Here is a 15,000-nt window from a genome sequence, read left to right as displayed (position 1 = left end):
TTTAAGCCTTCATATTGTATGTGCTAAATTGACTTTAGGCTACTCAATAAAATCTGTCCTTGTACTGGCCATTCTCTTGTTCTTATACTGTTTTGCATTCTACAGTTTGAAGGAAAATCTAGTATTCTTTTACTTGGCATTGTCAAAACTTGTTGCATGTTTAATCCTTGAATATAAGACTCCTTTAGGGCCAGCTTTTTTTGGATCACTAATTGATGAGAGCCGTTAAAGCTTCGGTTTACCGAGATTGGTGTTTTTATGCCTTATTGAATTTGGGTTTAAGCAGTTGTCCCCCACCCTCCGGCACCTTGCCTTTCTTCTTGTATCTCACCCAGTGTGACCAATCCATTGGAACAGATGTGCTAAATATATAGGTTTACTGTTTTAGGCCACACGTCAATATATTAAACCAGGAGCTGCATTTCCAGAGAAAAATACAATTGAAAGATTGACACCTGTTCTGTGCTTTGGAGACACACTCCTGGTGACATGCAAACACTGATGGAATACTGTCACTTGTAGATCTTAAAAGAAATCTGTTCATAGGATTTCACTTCACAAACTATTTTTATGTGCATGTAGCTCTTCAATGACCAGTCCAGCAGCTATGCCTTTACATGACCCGTTTCCTTCATTTACTAAGAAATCAACATTTGAATTGATATGAAAGTGACTATGGTAGATCTGAAGCCTATGTCAATCCAGCTCTATTCCCTGGCCAATGCCACCTCTTCCTGCTTCACTGATGGCTCCTTTGCCTGAAGTCAAACAACATAAAGACTTCTGGTCAAGCAGGAAGAAGAGGAACTGGGCGAAGAATAGAGCTGGAGTGACAGAGGCTTCAGATCTACAATAGCTCTTTAGCCTCACTTGCATATGAAGTCAAACGCTGATTTCTTAGTAACAGAGGAATGGAGTGGCCATGTAAAGGTATTCCTGGATTTGTCTTTCAAAAAGTTACATGTGCAAATAAATGTTGTGGGTGGGGGGTGAAATTCTGTTGACGGATTCCCCTTAAATGGATATCAAACTCAGATACAAAGGGCCAAAATGAAAAACTTGGACAAAGTCACGGGCCAACCAGTGTACAGAATAATGGCCCCATATAGGGGTGGTGGTTCGGGTGTCACGAGCCAAATAAAACCACCCTGCGGGCCAGTTTGACATGTATGATTTAAAGCAACAGCATAATGCATTTAATCTATACTATGGGGTAAAAGTACATGGTGTTTTATAAATCCCAGTGTCCTTTGCTTTCTTATGTGGAATTTTATTTTATTTTTTTCTACCCACCCTTTAGGACGTTGCTGAACATTGTGGTATCAAATGCATGCCAACCTTTCACTTCTATAAAAATGGAAATCTGGTATGTATTTGCCAACTACATGTCAGAGCTGTGTCTTTGTTAGAATTTCGTGTGCATTGTCTAGCACTCCACTGGGTACATTGATTTTTCTAGTCACGATAGGGGTTATAAATGGCTAACATTTGACCTATTACTTAATAAAGTAATTCTAATAACCTTACAAATGCATAATAATGTTAAATGGGTTGCCTGTACTGCTGGACCTCCCCTTGTGGATATGTACTTTCTTCATGGACCAGCTCCGCTCTGACCCCTGTGGCACCCTCTGGTCCTCGGAGGATACTGCAGGAAAGTAAAGTGGTCCATAGTGATAGTGTCTGTTCAGTCTGTATGTTTATTGGATTGTGCGTGATTTTGTATAAAATGTACTGTATTTTTCTTTTTGCCTTCTCTTCAGGTGCATGAATTTAGTGGCGCCAACCAGGCCTCTCTGGAGGCGAAAGTGCAAGAGCTGAAATAAATGTGTAATTGGTGTCTGCTTTTATTCATTTATTTTTTCTGTACGTTATAACTTCAATCGAACTGTGCTATCAATGAAATGTATATGAAGGAAACTGCAACCATTCCTTTTTTTTAATTCATACTCTATAGAGGATGCTAGCCTTTCCATTATTCCTTTATTGTACTGTAAATGGAATGGACCCAAGGACATGTGTTGAATAAAATGGCTGCTAGACCCCCATATTCTTCTCTGTTGCATTTTTTTTTTTTTTCAATGTGCATCTTTGTTAATCAACTTGCCAAACAAATCTCTAGGTTTACTTTTTGTTACAACATGTACATGTAAGTGTCATGATTATGTCTTGTTTCCAAATTATGAGCATAAGACGTTGCTTCCCTCATTGCTATTAGACTATCCTCTGGAAAGCCCTTTTGCCTAAGCTTTTTGGCGTGACAATGGGATTTAGCAAAAACTGCATATGTGAGATAAGACTCTTCTGTCAGATGAGCAGATCTAGATTGCAATTTCTGTTCCAATTCTTAAAGGCCACGGCCCCACTATCAGTATTCGGTCAGTATTTTTTCTCCGGAGCCAAAACCAAGTGAGGAACAATCAGAGAAAAGATATAATAGAAACAAGTCACCAATTCTGCATTTATCACCCACTCCTGGCTTTGGCTCCCACTCCTGAGAAAAAATACTGATAGTGGGGCTGTGGCCAAAGGGGTATTCTCAAGTTGTCTCTCGAGCAGCTAGGAGCTATGCAGTCTTCCTTACTTTCTGGGTTCTGGCAGGGTAGGCTCTTTAGTAGCATAACTTCTGTATAAGGAGATGTTCACACATTAAGTATTTTACATCCATATTTGTATGCCAAAATCATGAATGGGTGAAATATACAGAAATGGTGCCATTATACTTTTTCTTTGATTGTTCCACTAACAAATACTAATATATAAAATGGTGAACGTGGCCTTGAGCTCCGCACAAGTTTTGCTGTAACACATTCAGCCATCAGTGGCTTGTTCTGAAGTTTACACTGTTAGTATTTTATTTCCATACAGAGATAATAGGTTATTTGAACAAGCACTGGCTCCAAGCTATGATTAGACCTGGCCTGAAAGCTGAGGCTGGTAATATTGCGAGAATTAGAACAACTCTTCCGAAGCTGAGAGTTGGGGTAGACAGACGGCGGTATAACACGGACGATTATGGCATCACAATACTCGGACTGGCCGGCGCCTCTCCTGACCTGAGCGTGACCACATGCATTTCTGTGCAGCTGTCACACTCTGGTCTGGAGAGCCGCCGGCCAATCCATGCACTGCAATGCTATTGTAGTCCGTCTTACTGCGCCCTAACGGGGGAAGGCGGTGGACAGCTAACTGCTGTACAGAAATCAATGGACTTGAGAGAGCTGAATGGTATGTTAAGAGTTAAATTCTCTTCTGGAGTGTAGCTACTGTGCACACGAAGCCAGTGTCTGGGCTGCTTCTAGTGGATGAGCTCCATTGAAACCAGTTGTACACTATGCCTTGCAGTGCTGGGGTCCTGGGTTCAAATCCCACCAAGGACAACATCTTCAAGGAGTTTGTATGTTCGCTCCATGTTTGTGTGGGTTACTTCCCACATTCCAAAGACATGCTGATGGGGAATGTAGATTGTGAGCCCCAATGGGGACAGCTCCGATATTGTCTGAATTGTAAAGCGCTGCGGAATATGTTTGCGCTATATAAATAAAAAGATTATTATGGAAGTCAAGTTTTCATTGCAGGAGAAAAAGCAAGTCAATTGCAATCATTCTGCTAAGTAGCTTATATTCATGCTGTTTAACTATATTAAAGCAATTTATTAACTTCAGAATACCCTTTTAAGGTATTTAATGGGGTTAAAAAAAAAATAATAATAATTGACTGGCACTTCCAAAACAAGGTGCAAGGCGTATACAGGTGCTTACTATGAGCACACTGCAACGCTAGGTTCCTGATATGACAAACGCCTTAACGTGGCTACCATTTATTTTTATTTTCTAGAGCAGTAATGCTACTCAAATTTCATCTTCGCATTGCAGTGTGCTACTTTGTTTTTTATTTAATGGGGTTAAAGGCAGAGGTTTGTGCCTATTACTCAAATTGTGACTTTATGGCTCTTTATCTGTGCAGTGTAGCACAGTGCTCCTGAAACAGGAAAGGTCTTCATATACTGTCATTTTAACTTTAACCATAAACTTTAAGAAGTCTATCCCAAACCTTGATGATAACAGTTCCATGTTATGATCCCTTTTCCACCAAATTTTACAGCAGTAACTATGCCTATATGGAAGTCGAATGATTCCGTGGACATAAAAAAAAATAAAAAATACTAGTATAAAGCCAATTACTTAGACTTCATGGCAAGCTAATACAGAAATCTAATGTCTTCTGGTATGATCTGGACTCTCATAGTAACAACCATTAGAGGCACCCTTCTGGGACATACTGAAAGGATTACACAAGTTTGACGTTTTGCATCCCCATGCAATAACAACGGACAGGTGTCTTGCTACAATTGCAACTTGCCTGTCAACATATGGGTGTTAAGTTGCTGGTCACCTGGGTTCTCCCAACTGATACTCCCATCACTAGCTAGAATAGTCCTATACATAAGTATTCTTTACTCTTCACCATGACAGCACCATACGGAGAGAGAGTATCCGTTCCCAGGAACAGGAACCCTGCCAAAATAAAAGGGGTGGCGCCTCTCTTCCTCCCCAGTGTGGTTTCCTGTTACTGGAAGAGGATACCTACAGTATACCTGGGGAGATTTCTCCTGGTTCTGTGACCCGGTAGACTAGGCATTCGGAGGGCTGTTCCATAAGGTGGGGGAACTTTTCATGAAGGAATCGCTCCAGCCAGAGTATGGGACATCAGTAGGCCACCTCTGGATTCTGAGGTTGGCGCTGAAAGGAGCGCAGAGCATCGGGTGCGCATAAGAAAGATGGTGCCGGTTTGTAGAACGGCACATGCAGGGTTCACTCTGGGGGCATAGTGAGGCCGGATGTGATGTCGGCCAGGGCTTACAGGGCGGTCTGCTTCCGGAGTCTGAAGTGGAGACCGCCGATACAGGTGGTGACTGCAGTAAAAAAAAAAAAAAAAAAAAAAAAACCTTCCTCCCCCATGCAACCCCCTTCTTCTTCCACACCAATTATAACTGGCATGGTGTGGGTCCCTGAGCAGGTGAGGTGCACTTAGCATAACATTGCTAGGTGTGCTAGCTGCTACAAGTTTGTTATCCAGTCCTTGCGGAAGGAAAATGGAGAATCAAAACATACCTGAAGGAGATGAGCCGAGGCCTGCTCCTGGTGAGGTAGTTCTGGGGCCCTAGGACGGGGTGAATGTTTTCGCACACACACATAGACAGGGATTCCTCCATAACAGTTTTCTGTTTCAGGACAAAAAGCTTAGGTCAGAGATGAGGTTAAAAATACTGTTTTCCTTTTTTAAAAAAAAAAAAAAAAAAATACTACATACCTGGGGTCTGTCTACCTCCTCAGGCGTACTTCATACACCCTCGGATATCAGCTCAGATGATGAAGCAGGGGAATTGGTTGATTCTGATAGCTCAGAACTGTCATCATCTGATGGGGAATATGGGCAGCCTTGCTTCCCGGTGGAAGAAACGACAAAACTACTAAAAATCATTAGGTCTACAATGGGGGTAGAGACCTCAAGGGAGCATTGATCTGTTTAGGATTCCATGTTCAGTAACCTGGAAGAGCGCAAACATTGGGTGTTCCCAGTACACAAAAACTTACTTTTCCTTAAAAAAAAAAAAAAATGTCCGTCCCAAATACGTTTAATCAGAAGTATCCTTTTGAAGATGAGTTAACTAGTGCCCAGCATCGCAGCCACATGTACAGCTAGGTCGCTAGTGAAGTGGCTACAAGAACTGGAGTCCCAAATAAGGAATAAATGTCCTACAGAACAACTCCTGGAAGCATTCCCCACTATCCAAAAAAGCAGCTGCCTTCTTGGCTGACGTCTCAGTAGACAGCGTGAGGTTTGCGGCCTGGGGCCTGTGGTCTCTCAAACTTGGCACAGAGAGCTCTTTGGCTTGAGAATTAGCTGATTTTCAATCCAAAATGAAACTGCCATTCCCTGTCAAGGTGACTACTTATTTGGGACTGTACTGGGCGACATATTAGAGAAAGAGGCTGATAAAATGCGGAATTTTCCCCTCCCTCTCAAAAAAAAAAAAAAAAATTATATATATATATATATAATATATGAAACCCGATTGTTCCTACAGGACAATAATAAATCTAAAAGCCTTGAATGTATACATAAAAACAGAAAAATTCAAGATGGAGACTTTGAGATCAACAATAAAGCTTTTGTACCCCTCCTGTTTCATGGCAGTGATAGTACGCATCCTTTAAGTCTATCACATCCCAATCCACCCAGTCCACAAGCAATACCTCAGAGTGACAGTAGAGTTCCAAGGCAACCTTTTGCATCTGCAATATCCGTGGCATTCACTCAGTCAAGGAGAACTCTCTAAATCCAAGGGAGTCACCAGACTTGGTGGATGGACTTTTGCAGGAATGGGGGCTTTGCCTGGCATATGCCTTCCCGCCCTTTCCCTTGATTCCACTAATATTGAATAAAATATGTGAGGGAAAAAAGTCAGCGTAATACTGATTGCCCCCTTCTGGCTGAAAAGGGCCTGGTTTACTTGGCTAAGGATCATGTCAGTTCCGGACCCCTGGATCCTAGCCGACAATCCAGATCTGCTATCCCAGGGTCCGGTAACCCATCCTCAGGCTTCCTAGTTTACACCTAACTGCCTGGAACTTGAGAGGGGACTGTTATCGGCCAGGGGTTTTCTCAGAAAATTGAATTTCAACTCTTTTGTTGAGCAGGGAAAAAGTCACCCCCCCTTAAATATGAAAAGATTTGGAATACATTTCTTAAATTGTCAGGTCGGCTCATGACTCCCCAAAGTCAGCTAGTCCCCGTTTCGGAAATACTTGAATTCCTTCAAAAGGGTCTAGAGAGGGGTCACTCCACTAGCTCCTTAAAGGTGCAGGTATCAACCCTAGAGGTGCTATTCGATCATAAAATAGCTGATCACCCATGGATATATGTAGCATCGGCGTCCCTCTCACCGCCGCGCTCCCCGCCCGGCATCTTCCAGCGCTCCTCTTCCTGCTCCTGCCGGCGTGCGCAGCTTCCCGGGCACTGTGCTTAGGGCGCGCGCTCCCTCCCTCTTAAAGGGGCCGCGTGCGCCGCCCTAAGGAGTCTCCGGGCAATTGCCGAAGGTCCTCCCATATATAAAGCACCTCCTCCTATATGGAGGTGCCCGAGCAATAGTTGATGCGCAGTGTACTTACCTCTGCTTCAGCCCTCAGGTCCCACTGCTAGCCTGACTAGTCCTGCCCGCCAGCCTGACTATCAGTCCAGTCTGCCAGCCTGACTACTCTCCAGCCCGACAGTCTGTCTTCCGTTCAGTCCGCCAGTCTGTCTATGGGTTTTGCCCGGCTTCTTACCTGGAGGCTCCCACCTGTCACTTGCCGTGACCACCTGTCAGCCTACCTAGAGGCTCCCGCCTGTCGCCTGCTGTCTCTGCCAGTTCATCTACCCGGATCTCTCGTCAGCCTGCCTGTTGTGCCCATCTGCAGTATCGGTCAGTCCCAGCCATCTGAGCCGTGGGAGTCACCTGCTCTCTTACAAGGTCGTCCCCAGAGTAGCACCTGGTCCCTCTGCTCGGTCCCTCCCTGGTCACGGAGTCGTTAGCCGCCATACGACCTAGGTCGGTCCGAGTTGATACTTAGTTACGCCCCTCTGGGTCCCTCCTTGCACCGCAGCACAGAGGTTCCACCACCCGGATCCGTACAATATATAGGTTTATAAAAGAATCTTTTTTTGTCCAGACCTATAGCCAGTCCCAGGGTAGCCCCCATGGGGCCTTAATTTAGTCTCTTTGAACCCATCTCATCTGCTACTATTAAAGTGCTTACACTTAAAACAGTACTACTGGTGGCACTAACCTCTGCTCGGCGAATGAGTGACATACAGGCTCTCTCAATCAATCCCCCTTTTACAAACATCTTACAAGATAGGGTGATATTGAGGCCAGACCCAGCTTTCCTCCCAAAAGTAAGCTCTAGATTCCACAGAAGTCAGGAAATAGTGCTCCCTTCATTTTGTGATGAACCAGAGACTCAAAGGGAAATAACATTTCACTTCCTAGATGTAACAAGTTGTATCCTTAGATACTTTGAGGTAACGAGTCAGTGGAGAAAGTCCTCGGCCATGTTTTTGTCTTCAAGGGGAAAACAAGGGTAAGACTGCTACTAAGTCCACGATTGCCAGATGAGTTAGAACGGCCATAATTTTAGCCTACTCTGTCTCTGACTGTCATCCCCCTTAGGGTATAAAAGCACATTCTACTAGGGCCATAGGTGCCTCTTGGGCAGAAAGAGCCAATGCCTCAGTAGACCAGATCTGCAAAGCGGCAATCTGGTTGTCTCCGACCACCTTCTTTAGACACTACAGGTTGGATCTTGGGCTGTCTGATCTTTCCTTTGGGAGAAAGGTTCTTTCAACGGTTGTCCCACCCTAGGGATTTCATCTATTTTAATCTCTCTGTACAGTGTTGTCAGGGTGAAGGGTAAATATGATAATTGCTTACCGGTAATTTGATTTTCCAGAACCATGACAGCACCGTGCTACTACCTTCCCTTCTCTTTTAATTTGGTGGTGGAAAACTTCCTGTTTTCAAAAAGAAATAAAAAAATCACTGGATTGTACAAACACTATAAGGTGAATGTTGATAACTATTGTTGTATGCATATATATCTTAACAAGGAGGTTACCTCTTATTCTCTGTAAACACACTGGGGAGGAAGAGAGATGCCACCCCTTTTATTTTGGTAGGTTTCCTGTTCCTGGGGGCGGTCTCTCTCTCTCTCTCTCTCTCTCTCTCTCTCTCTCTCTCTCTCTCTCTCTCTCTCATCATATTTTCCATTTCCTCTTCTAAAGCAGAAAAGAACACATGCTTTGAATGTTTGGGCAGAGTACTAGTCATACTAGTCACTCTCAAACTTGGTCAGGTGTAATATAGACCTAGGACAGCATTGCTCTTTCACAGTCCTCGTTCTGATGCTTACCTGGTCCACACTGGTTTCTACTTCCTTGACACCGAAATGGAAGAATATGCCTGTAATGTTCTACCACCCTTACAATCCCAGCAGATCAGCTGGGGTCAAGCAACTGTGCTGAAGTGTTTTTTCCAGAACATCCCTCCTGCCAGCACCAGCAGGAGGTATTCCTTATTCTTGATAGGGACAGGAACACACAAATGGCCCCTCCCTCACCCACCTACCAGTGTTTTTTCCTGTCCCTATCAGGGACAGACTCATGAGAGGAGCGCTCTGTGCCTAAGAAGAACTTTGTGTTGCTGGGTTCAGGAAGATCGGAGGTGTCCTTCCCTGTCTTTCCTTCTGCGGTATGGTTTGGGGGCCAACACCACTCTGGGTAGAAGTCCCTCAGCCTTTTAATTGAGCTGGGTTCCTGATTCTAGCAGCTTCCCTTTGTGGAGGTCTCTCGGCTTCCTCACGGATAATCCCTGCAGCATGTGCAGAGAGAGGAGATTCAACCCTGATGACGCGCCTTGTGTGCGTTCCAGAGTGGTGCACATTTCCGGGGGAGCAGCACGTGAGTCCTCTATTGCCTGGCGTGCGTTCCAAGGTGGACCACGCCTCCAGGTTCAGGAAGTTAGCGCCGGTATAGTCTCTCCTGTCGTGCATTCCAGCTATTCCTCATTATGGGGCAACTAGCAGAAGATGATCAGGCTGCTCTTGATGAATTAGATGGAAGCCAGGTTAGAAGTAATCAATTTCACTTCCTGGGGCCGACCTTTACCAGTGCAGCTGTCTACAAGTCTTGGTCATCTCTTGGGGGAAAGAATAAAGGGAAAAGGTCTTTGAGATCTACTATGGGAAGGTGGATTTAATCTGCCATTTGGTAAATTCTAAAACGTTCATTTTTTTCTCATTGAAATACACTCTGCACCCCATCTTGACTGAAAAAACAGAAATGTAGAAATTTTTGCAAATTTATTAAAAAAGAAAAACTGAAATATCACATGGTCATAAGTATTCAGACCCTTTGCTCAGACACTCATATTTAAGTCACATGCGGTCCATTTCCTTGTGATCCTCCTTGAGATGGTTCTACTCCTTCATTGGAGTCCAGCTGTGTTTAATTAAACTGATAGGACTTGATATGGAAAGGCAAACACCTGTCTATATAAGACCTCACAGCTCACAGTGCATGTCAGACCAAATGAGAATCATGAGCTCAAAGGAACTGCCCAAGGAGCTCAGAGACAGAATTGTAGCAAGGCACAGATCTGGCCAAGGTTATAAAAGAATTTTTGCATTACTCAAGGTTCCAAAGAGCACAGTGGCCTCCATAATCCTTAAGTGGAAGAAGTTTGGGACCACCAGAAGTCTTCCTAGACCTGGCCATCCAGCCAAACTGAGCAATCGTGGGAGAAGAACCCCAAGATCACTGTGGCTGAGCTACACAGATGCAGTAGGGAGATGGGAGAAAGTTCCACAAAGTCAACTATCACTGCAGCCCTCCACCAGTCAGGCCTTTATGGCAGAGTGGCCCGACGGAAGCCTCTCCTCAGTGCAAGACATAGGAAAGCCCGCATAGAGTTTGCTCAAAAACACATGAAGGACTCCCAGACTATGAGAAATAAGATTCTCTGGTCTGATGAGACGAAGATAGAACTTTTTGGTGATAATTCTAAGCGGTATGTGTGGAGAGAACCAGGCACTGCTCATCACCTGCCCAATACAATCCCAACAGTGAAACATGGTGGTGGCAGCATCATGCTATGGTGGTGTTTTTCAGCTGCAGGGACAGGACGACTGGTTGCAATTGAAGGAAACATGAATGCGGCCAAGTACAGAGATATGCTGGATGAAAAACTCTTCCAGAGTCCTCTGGACCTCAGACTTGGCCGAAGGTTCACCTTCCAACAAGACAATGACCCTAAGCACACAGCTAAAATAACAAAGGAGTGGCTTCAGAACAACTCTGTGACCATTCTTAACTGGCCCAGCCAGAGCCCTGATCTAAACCCAATTGAGCATCTCTGGAGAGACCTGAAAATGGCTGTCCACCAACGTCCAACATCCAACCTGACGGAACTGGAGAGGAACTGCAAGGAAGAATGGCAGAGAATCCCCAAATCCAGGTGTGAAAAACTTGTTGCTTCATTCCCAAGAAGACTCATGGCTATACTAGCTCAAAAGGGTGCTTCTACTCAATGCTGAGCAAAGGATCTGAATACTTATGACCATGTGATATTTCAGTTTTTCTTTTTTTAATAAATTTGCAAATATTTCTACATTTCTGTTTTTTTCAATCAAGATGGGGTGCTGAGTGTACTTTAATGAGAAAAAAAAATACTTTTTTAGAATTTACCAAATGGATGCAATGAAACAAAGAGTGAAAAATTTAAAGGAGTCTGAATACTTTCCGTAGCCACTGTATATAATAAATTGGGTACAGTAGTTCAATGCAGTTTGTGGGGAATATTTTTTCATAATGCTAAGTGCACACGATGCGTATTTGAAGCGGAAATTTCCGCTTCATTTCCGCATGTCCTTTTTCCTGGAAAACGCATGCGGAATTTGTCATGCGTTTTTCGCGCGTAATTCGCGCGTTTTGCACATGCGGAATTGCCTTGCGTTTTCTACTGCATTGTAGATGGCAATTCCGCATGCGTAAACGCACAAAGAATTGACATGCTGCGGAATTTTCCGCACAACAAAACGCTGCGGAAAATTCCGCATCGTGGGCATTACAATTGCGGAATGCCATAGGGGACCATGGCAGAAGGCTAACATGCGTAATTCATGCGTTTACGCTGCGGAATTTTCCGCACAAAATACGCATGAAATACGCATCGTGTGCACATAGCCTAAGAATTTGGGAAAGTTATGAAATGTCCTATTCCTGATCTAAGGGTCTAGACTTTTAGCTGAGGTGAATCTGTTCTACAGTAAATTGATCACTTAAACATCAGCCATGTATGAGGGAGTCGGAGTTGGAGTCGGTGTCATGGAAATTGAGGCGTCGGATGTTTGGCTTACCGACTCCTTAGCCCTGGCGAGCCGGGGCCTCAGTGGTCCAGATCTGCAGGGCAGCGATGTGGTAAAGCCTTAATACCTTCTGCAGACATTATAAACTGGACGTTATGTTGGGCCAGAAGACAGCTTTTGGAAGGAAGGTCTTTCAGGCAGTTATCCCACGCTGAATAGTTTCTCTGTTATTTCTCCTGGTGGTGCTATCACGTATTGTTGATGGTGTCATGATTCTGACGTCCCGGAAAGGGGGAATTAGACCTACCGGTAATTGTGTTTCCTGAAGTCCATCATGACAGCACCCCTTACATTCCCTCCCTTGAAATTTCCTTTCTGCTATGTGAGGTAAACGTATGTAGGGGAAATTTCAATAAAATAAAGTGGCATCCATCCTGGTGTGGTACTTAAAAAATCACTGGTGGGTGTTTGAGGGAGGGGCTGTTTAACCTCTCGTGTGTTCCAGTCCCCATCAGGGATAAGAAGGACTACCTCCTGCTGCTACTGTCATGATGGACACCTTGAAACACCATTTCTGGTAGGACTAATTCCTCCTTTTTTATGCAATTGATGAAGGTCACAGGCCCTGCGCCCCCACACAGATCTGCAGGATGTGTAAGACTATGCTCACATGCAGTAATTTTTTTTTCTCTTCAGAAAGGAAGCTGTATTTTACAGTACCAGTAAAAGCTATGAGAATTCAGAAATCTCATGCATACGCTTGTTTTGTTTTTTGCTTTTTTTTTTTTATTGCATTTGAGCACTGTAGCGTTTTGCGCTAAAGGATTTGCTGCTTATTTGGAGAATAAAATGAACTTTATCAAACCTGTACTGTAGGCAAATCACACATGTAATCCGTTTTTACTGCCAAGAGAGTAGGTTTTGGCTGCAGGCAAAAACACTGCATGTGAACATAGCCTAAAGTGGGTAGGCTAGAAATGATAGGGAATCGGTCAGCAAATTATTGCCACCTAATCTGTGAGCAGCATAATGTAGAGACGGAGACCCTGTTACTAGTGATGAGTCACTTACTGTTCTGCTTGCTGTGGATTTGATAAAAATCACTCTTTTATCAGCAGGATACTATCAGTAGAAGACTAGTAAATCTACTGCCACGTAGTCCTCCTTATTAATGAGTCTTGTATAATCGAACCCCCACCACTGTTTGGCAGCTGTCTGTGTACACTGTGCATAGGCATAAAGCTGCCAATCAGTGGTGTGGGCGGGGTTATACAGAGCTCAGCATTTGGAGAACAGGGATTTTATCACAATGATAGCAAGCAGTTCACATCATGCTGCTCTCAGATGGAGTAGCAAAATACTGGTGATGGATTCTCTTTATATAATAGTTGCACTCTAAGGTATGATCTTAAGTTACAAAGTCTTTACTGGTCATCCTGGCACAAATTAATATTGCTGTTACTGGAACATCTGTATATTATGATACCAAATAATATTCCCAAGAGTATATTGCAAATATGTTTAAATCACTTCAATTGTAATTTACATATAATAATCTGTAAATCGCCAATATGGCCATCAGTGTTAATGTGACCTATTGATAAATTATCCAAAAAAATACAAAGCTGTGTTATGCACTTGAAGTACTTTTATTTCTAACTTAAAGCCACTGTAATAGCAAAAATAAGAAGCTTTTGTTTCCTGCTTTAGTACAAACATTATTAATGGGCTGTAATTTTGTACACCGCATAGTCCTGTTTTCATAATTTGTACAATTTTACGTTCTTCATTGATTCCAGGAGAAAATGAATGTTCTACAAAACCATTTTCATACTCAATAAATGTGTGCAATGGGGGTGATTTAAAATGAAGATCATAAAACGAATTCACAAACAAGTATAACATTTAGCTGCCCCGCAATAAAATTAAGAATTTCAAGTAGCTCTTTTGTATTAAACAAAGTGGGATCTTTTGCAATCGAACTCCATGCATAGCCATAAAATTGTTACACACTAAACAGTTCCAAAACTGCAGGGATTATAGTTTACTACCTAATCAACTGAGTAATTGAAAGAGTTATAAGTGCAACTCAAATTGTCAATTTGTTGAGAAAGCGATTCCTATTATCCAGGAGAAAAATATCAATTAAAATGTGCACATAAGCTGTGCAGTAGGTGCAGATGCAAATCATCACAGACTTCTTAAGATATAGTGAAGAAAAGAAAAGCAATCAAGTACAGACCTCTTCTTGAAAGATCTGTTCTTTAAAAGAATACATGCCGTTGCAACACACTAAATCTGATACACCTTCCAATGTTGGCAGAATCAGCCAAAATCTTTGTCTGGCCATACACCTTGGTCCCCGTTCACACGTCCATGTTTCCGGTATGTGTGGCGTCCGTTTTCATAAGTACACACACACCCATTATAATGTATGGGGCTGCGCACATGTCCGTGTCTTCAGATGGACCGTGTGACCCACACGTAGACATGTTTGTTTTCTTTTCCGGCAGCACGGATGTGCACACGGTTAGTAAAAACGGACCATCTCACTAGTACTTTTTTTAAGCGGACGTATGAAGGGGCCCTTACATGGCTGTCGGCCGAGCAATGCTTCGCCCGATCATTTGGCCAACAGCCATCTGAGCTGACACTCCTATACACAGGAGCATTCTCTCGGCCATGTTTTCCATAAGAAAGCCGCCGACTGACACGTCGGCAATTCGAAATCAGACATGCACTATCGTTATCTCTCCAGACCATCAGTTGGCTCATTCTTCCATACACATTAGACCATTGGCCAACCCATCAATATGTGCAGGTTCAGCCAACATTAGTCTAAGGAGTATGGGGTCCCTTAATATGCATGCAATGGTCTAACTTTTCCAATGGCAAACATTATGGTAACAAAAGATCTGGTATGATGCATTCCAGTGTTCCCAATCATTTTTTCCTGAAGGATATAAACAAATTACAGAAGTGTCTAGCAGTGGTTGATCTCTCTGTTAAAATTATATCAGCCAACCCGTATCACCTCTATTGGTAAGGGAGGGAAGGATTCGGCTTGTTGGATTTCGCATTACCCATCCTTTTT

General features: G+C 43.4%; 1 protein-coding gene across 1 annotated transcript in view; it reads left to right on the top strand.

Annotated features, from left to right (window-relative positions):
- The window catches only part of LOC141210244 (thioredoxin-like), a 31,261-nt gene extending 29,213 nt beyond the window's left edge, over positions 1–2,048 (top strand). Inside the window, exons 4-5 of the mRNA XM_073664722.1 lie at positions 1,301–1,366; positions 1,764–2,048. Of these exons, the coding sequence (XP_073520823.1) occupies positions 1,301–1,366; positions 1,764–1,826 (129 nt within the window). The 3' untranslated portion in view covers positions 1,827–2,048. The remainder of the gene's footprint in view (positions 1–1,300; positions 1,367–1,763) is intronic.
- The last annotated feature ends 12,952 nt before the right edge of the window (positions 2,049–15,000 follow it).

Source organism: Phyllobates terribilis, unplaced genomic scaffold (genome assembly GCF_046119375.1).
Source record: "Phyllobates terribilis strain yellow unplaced genomic scaffold, ASM4611937v1 Scaffold_1__5_contigs__length_1240528914, whole genome shotgun sequence".
Lineage (NCBI taxonomy): Eukaryota > Metazoa > Chordata > Amphibia > Anura > Dendrobatidae > Phyllobates > Phyllobates terribilis.
This window is presented reverse-complemented; position numbering and strand designations above follow the sequence as displayed.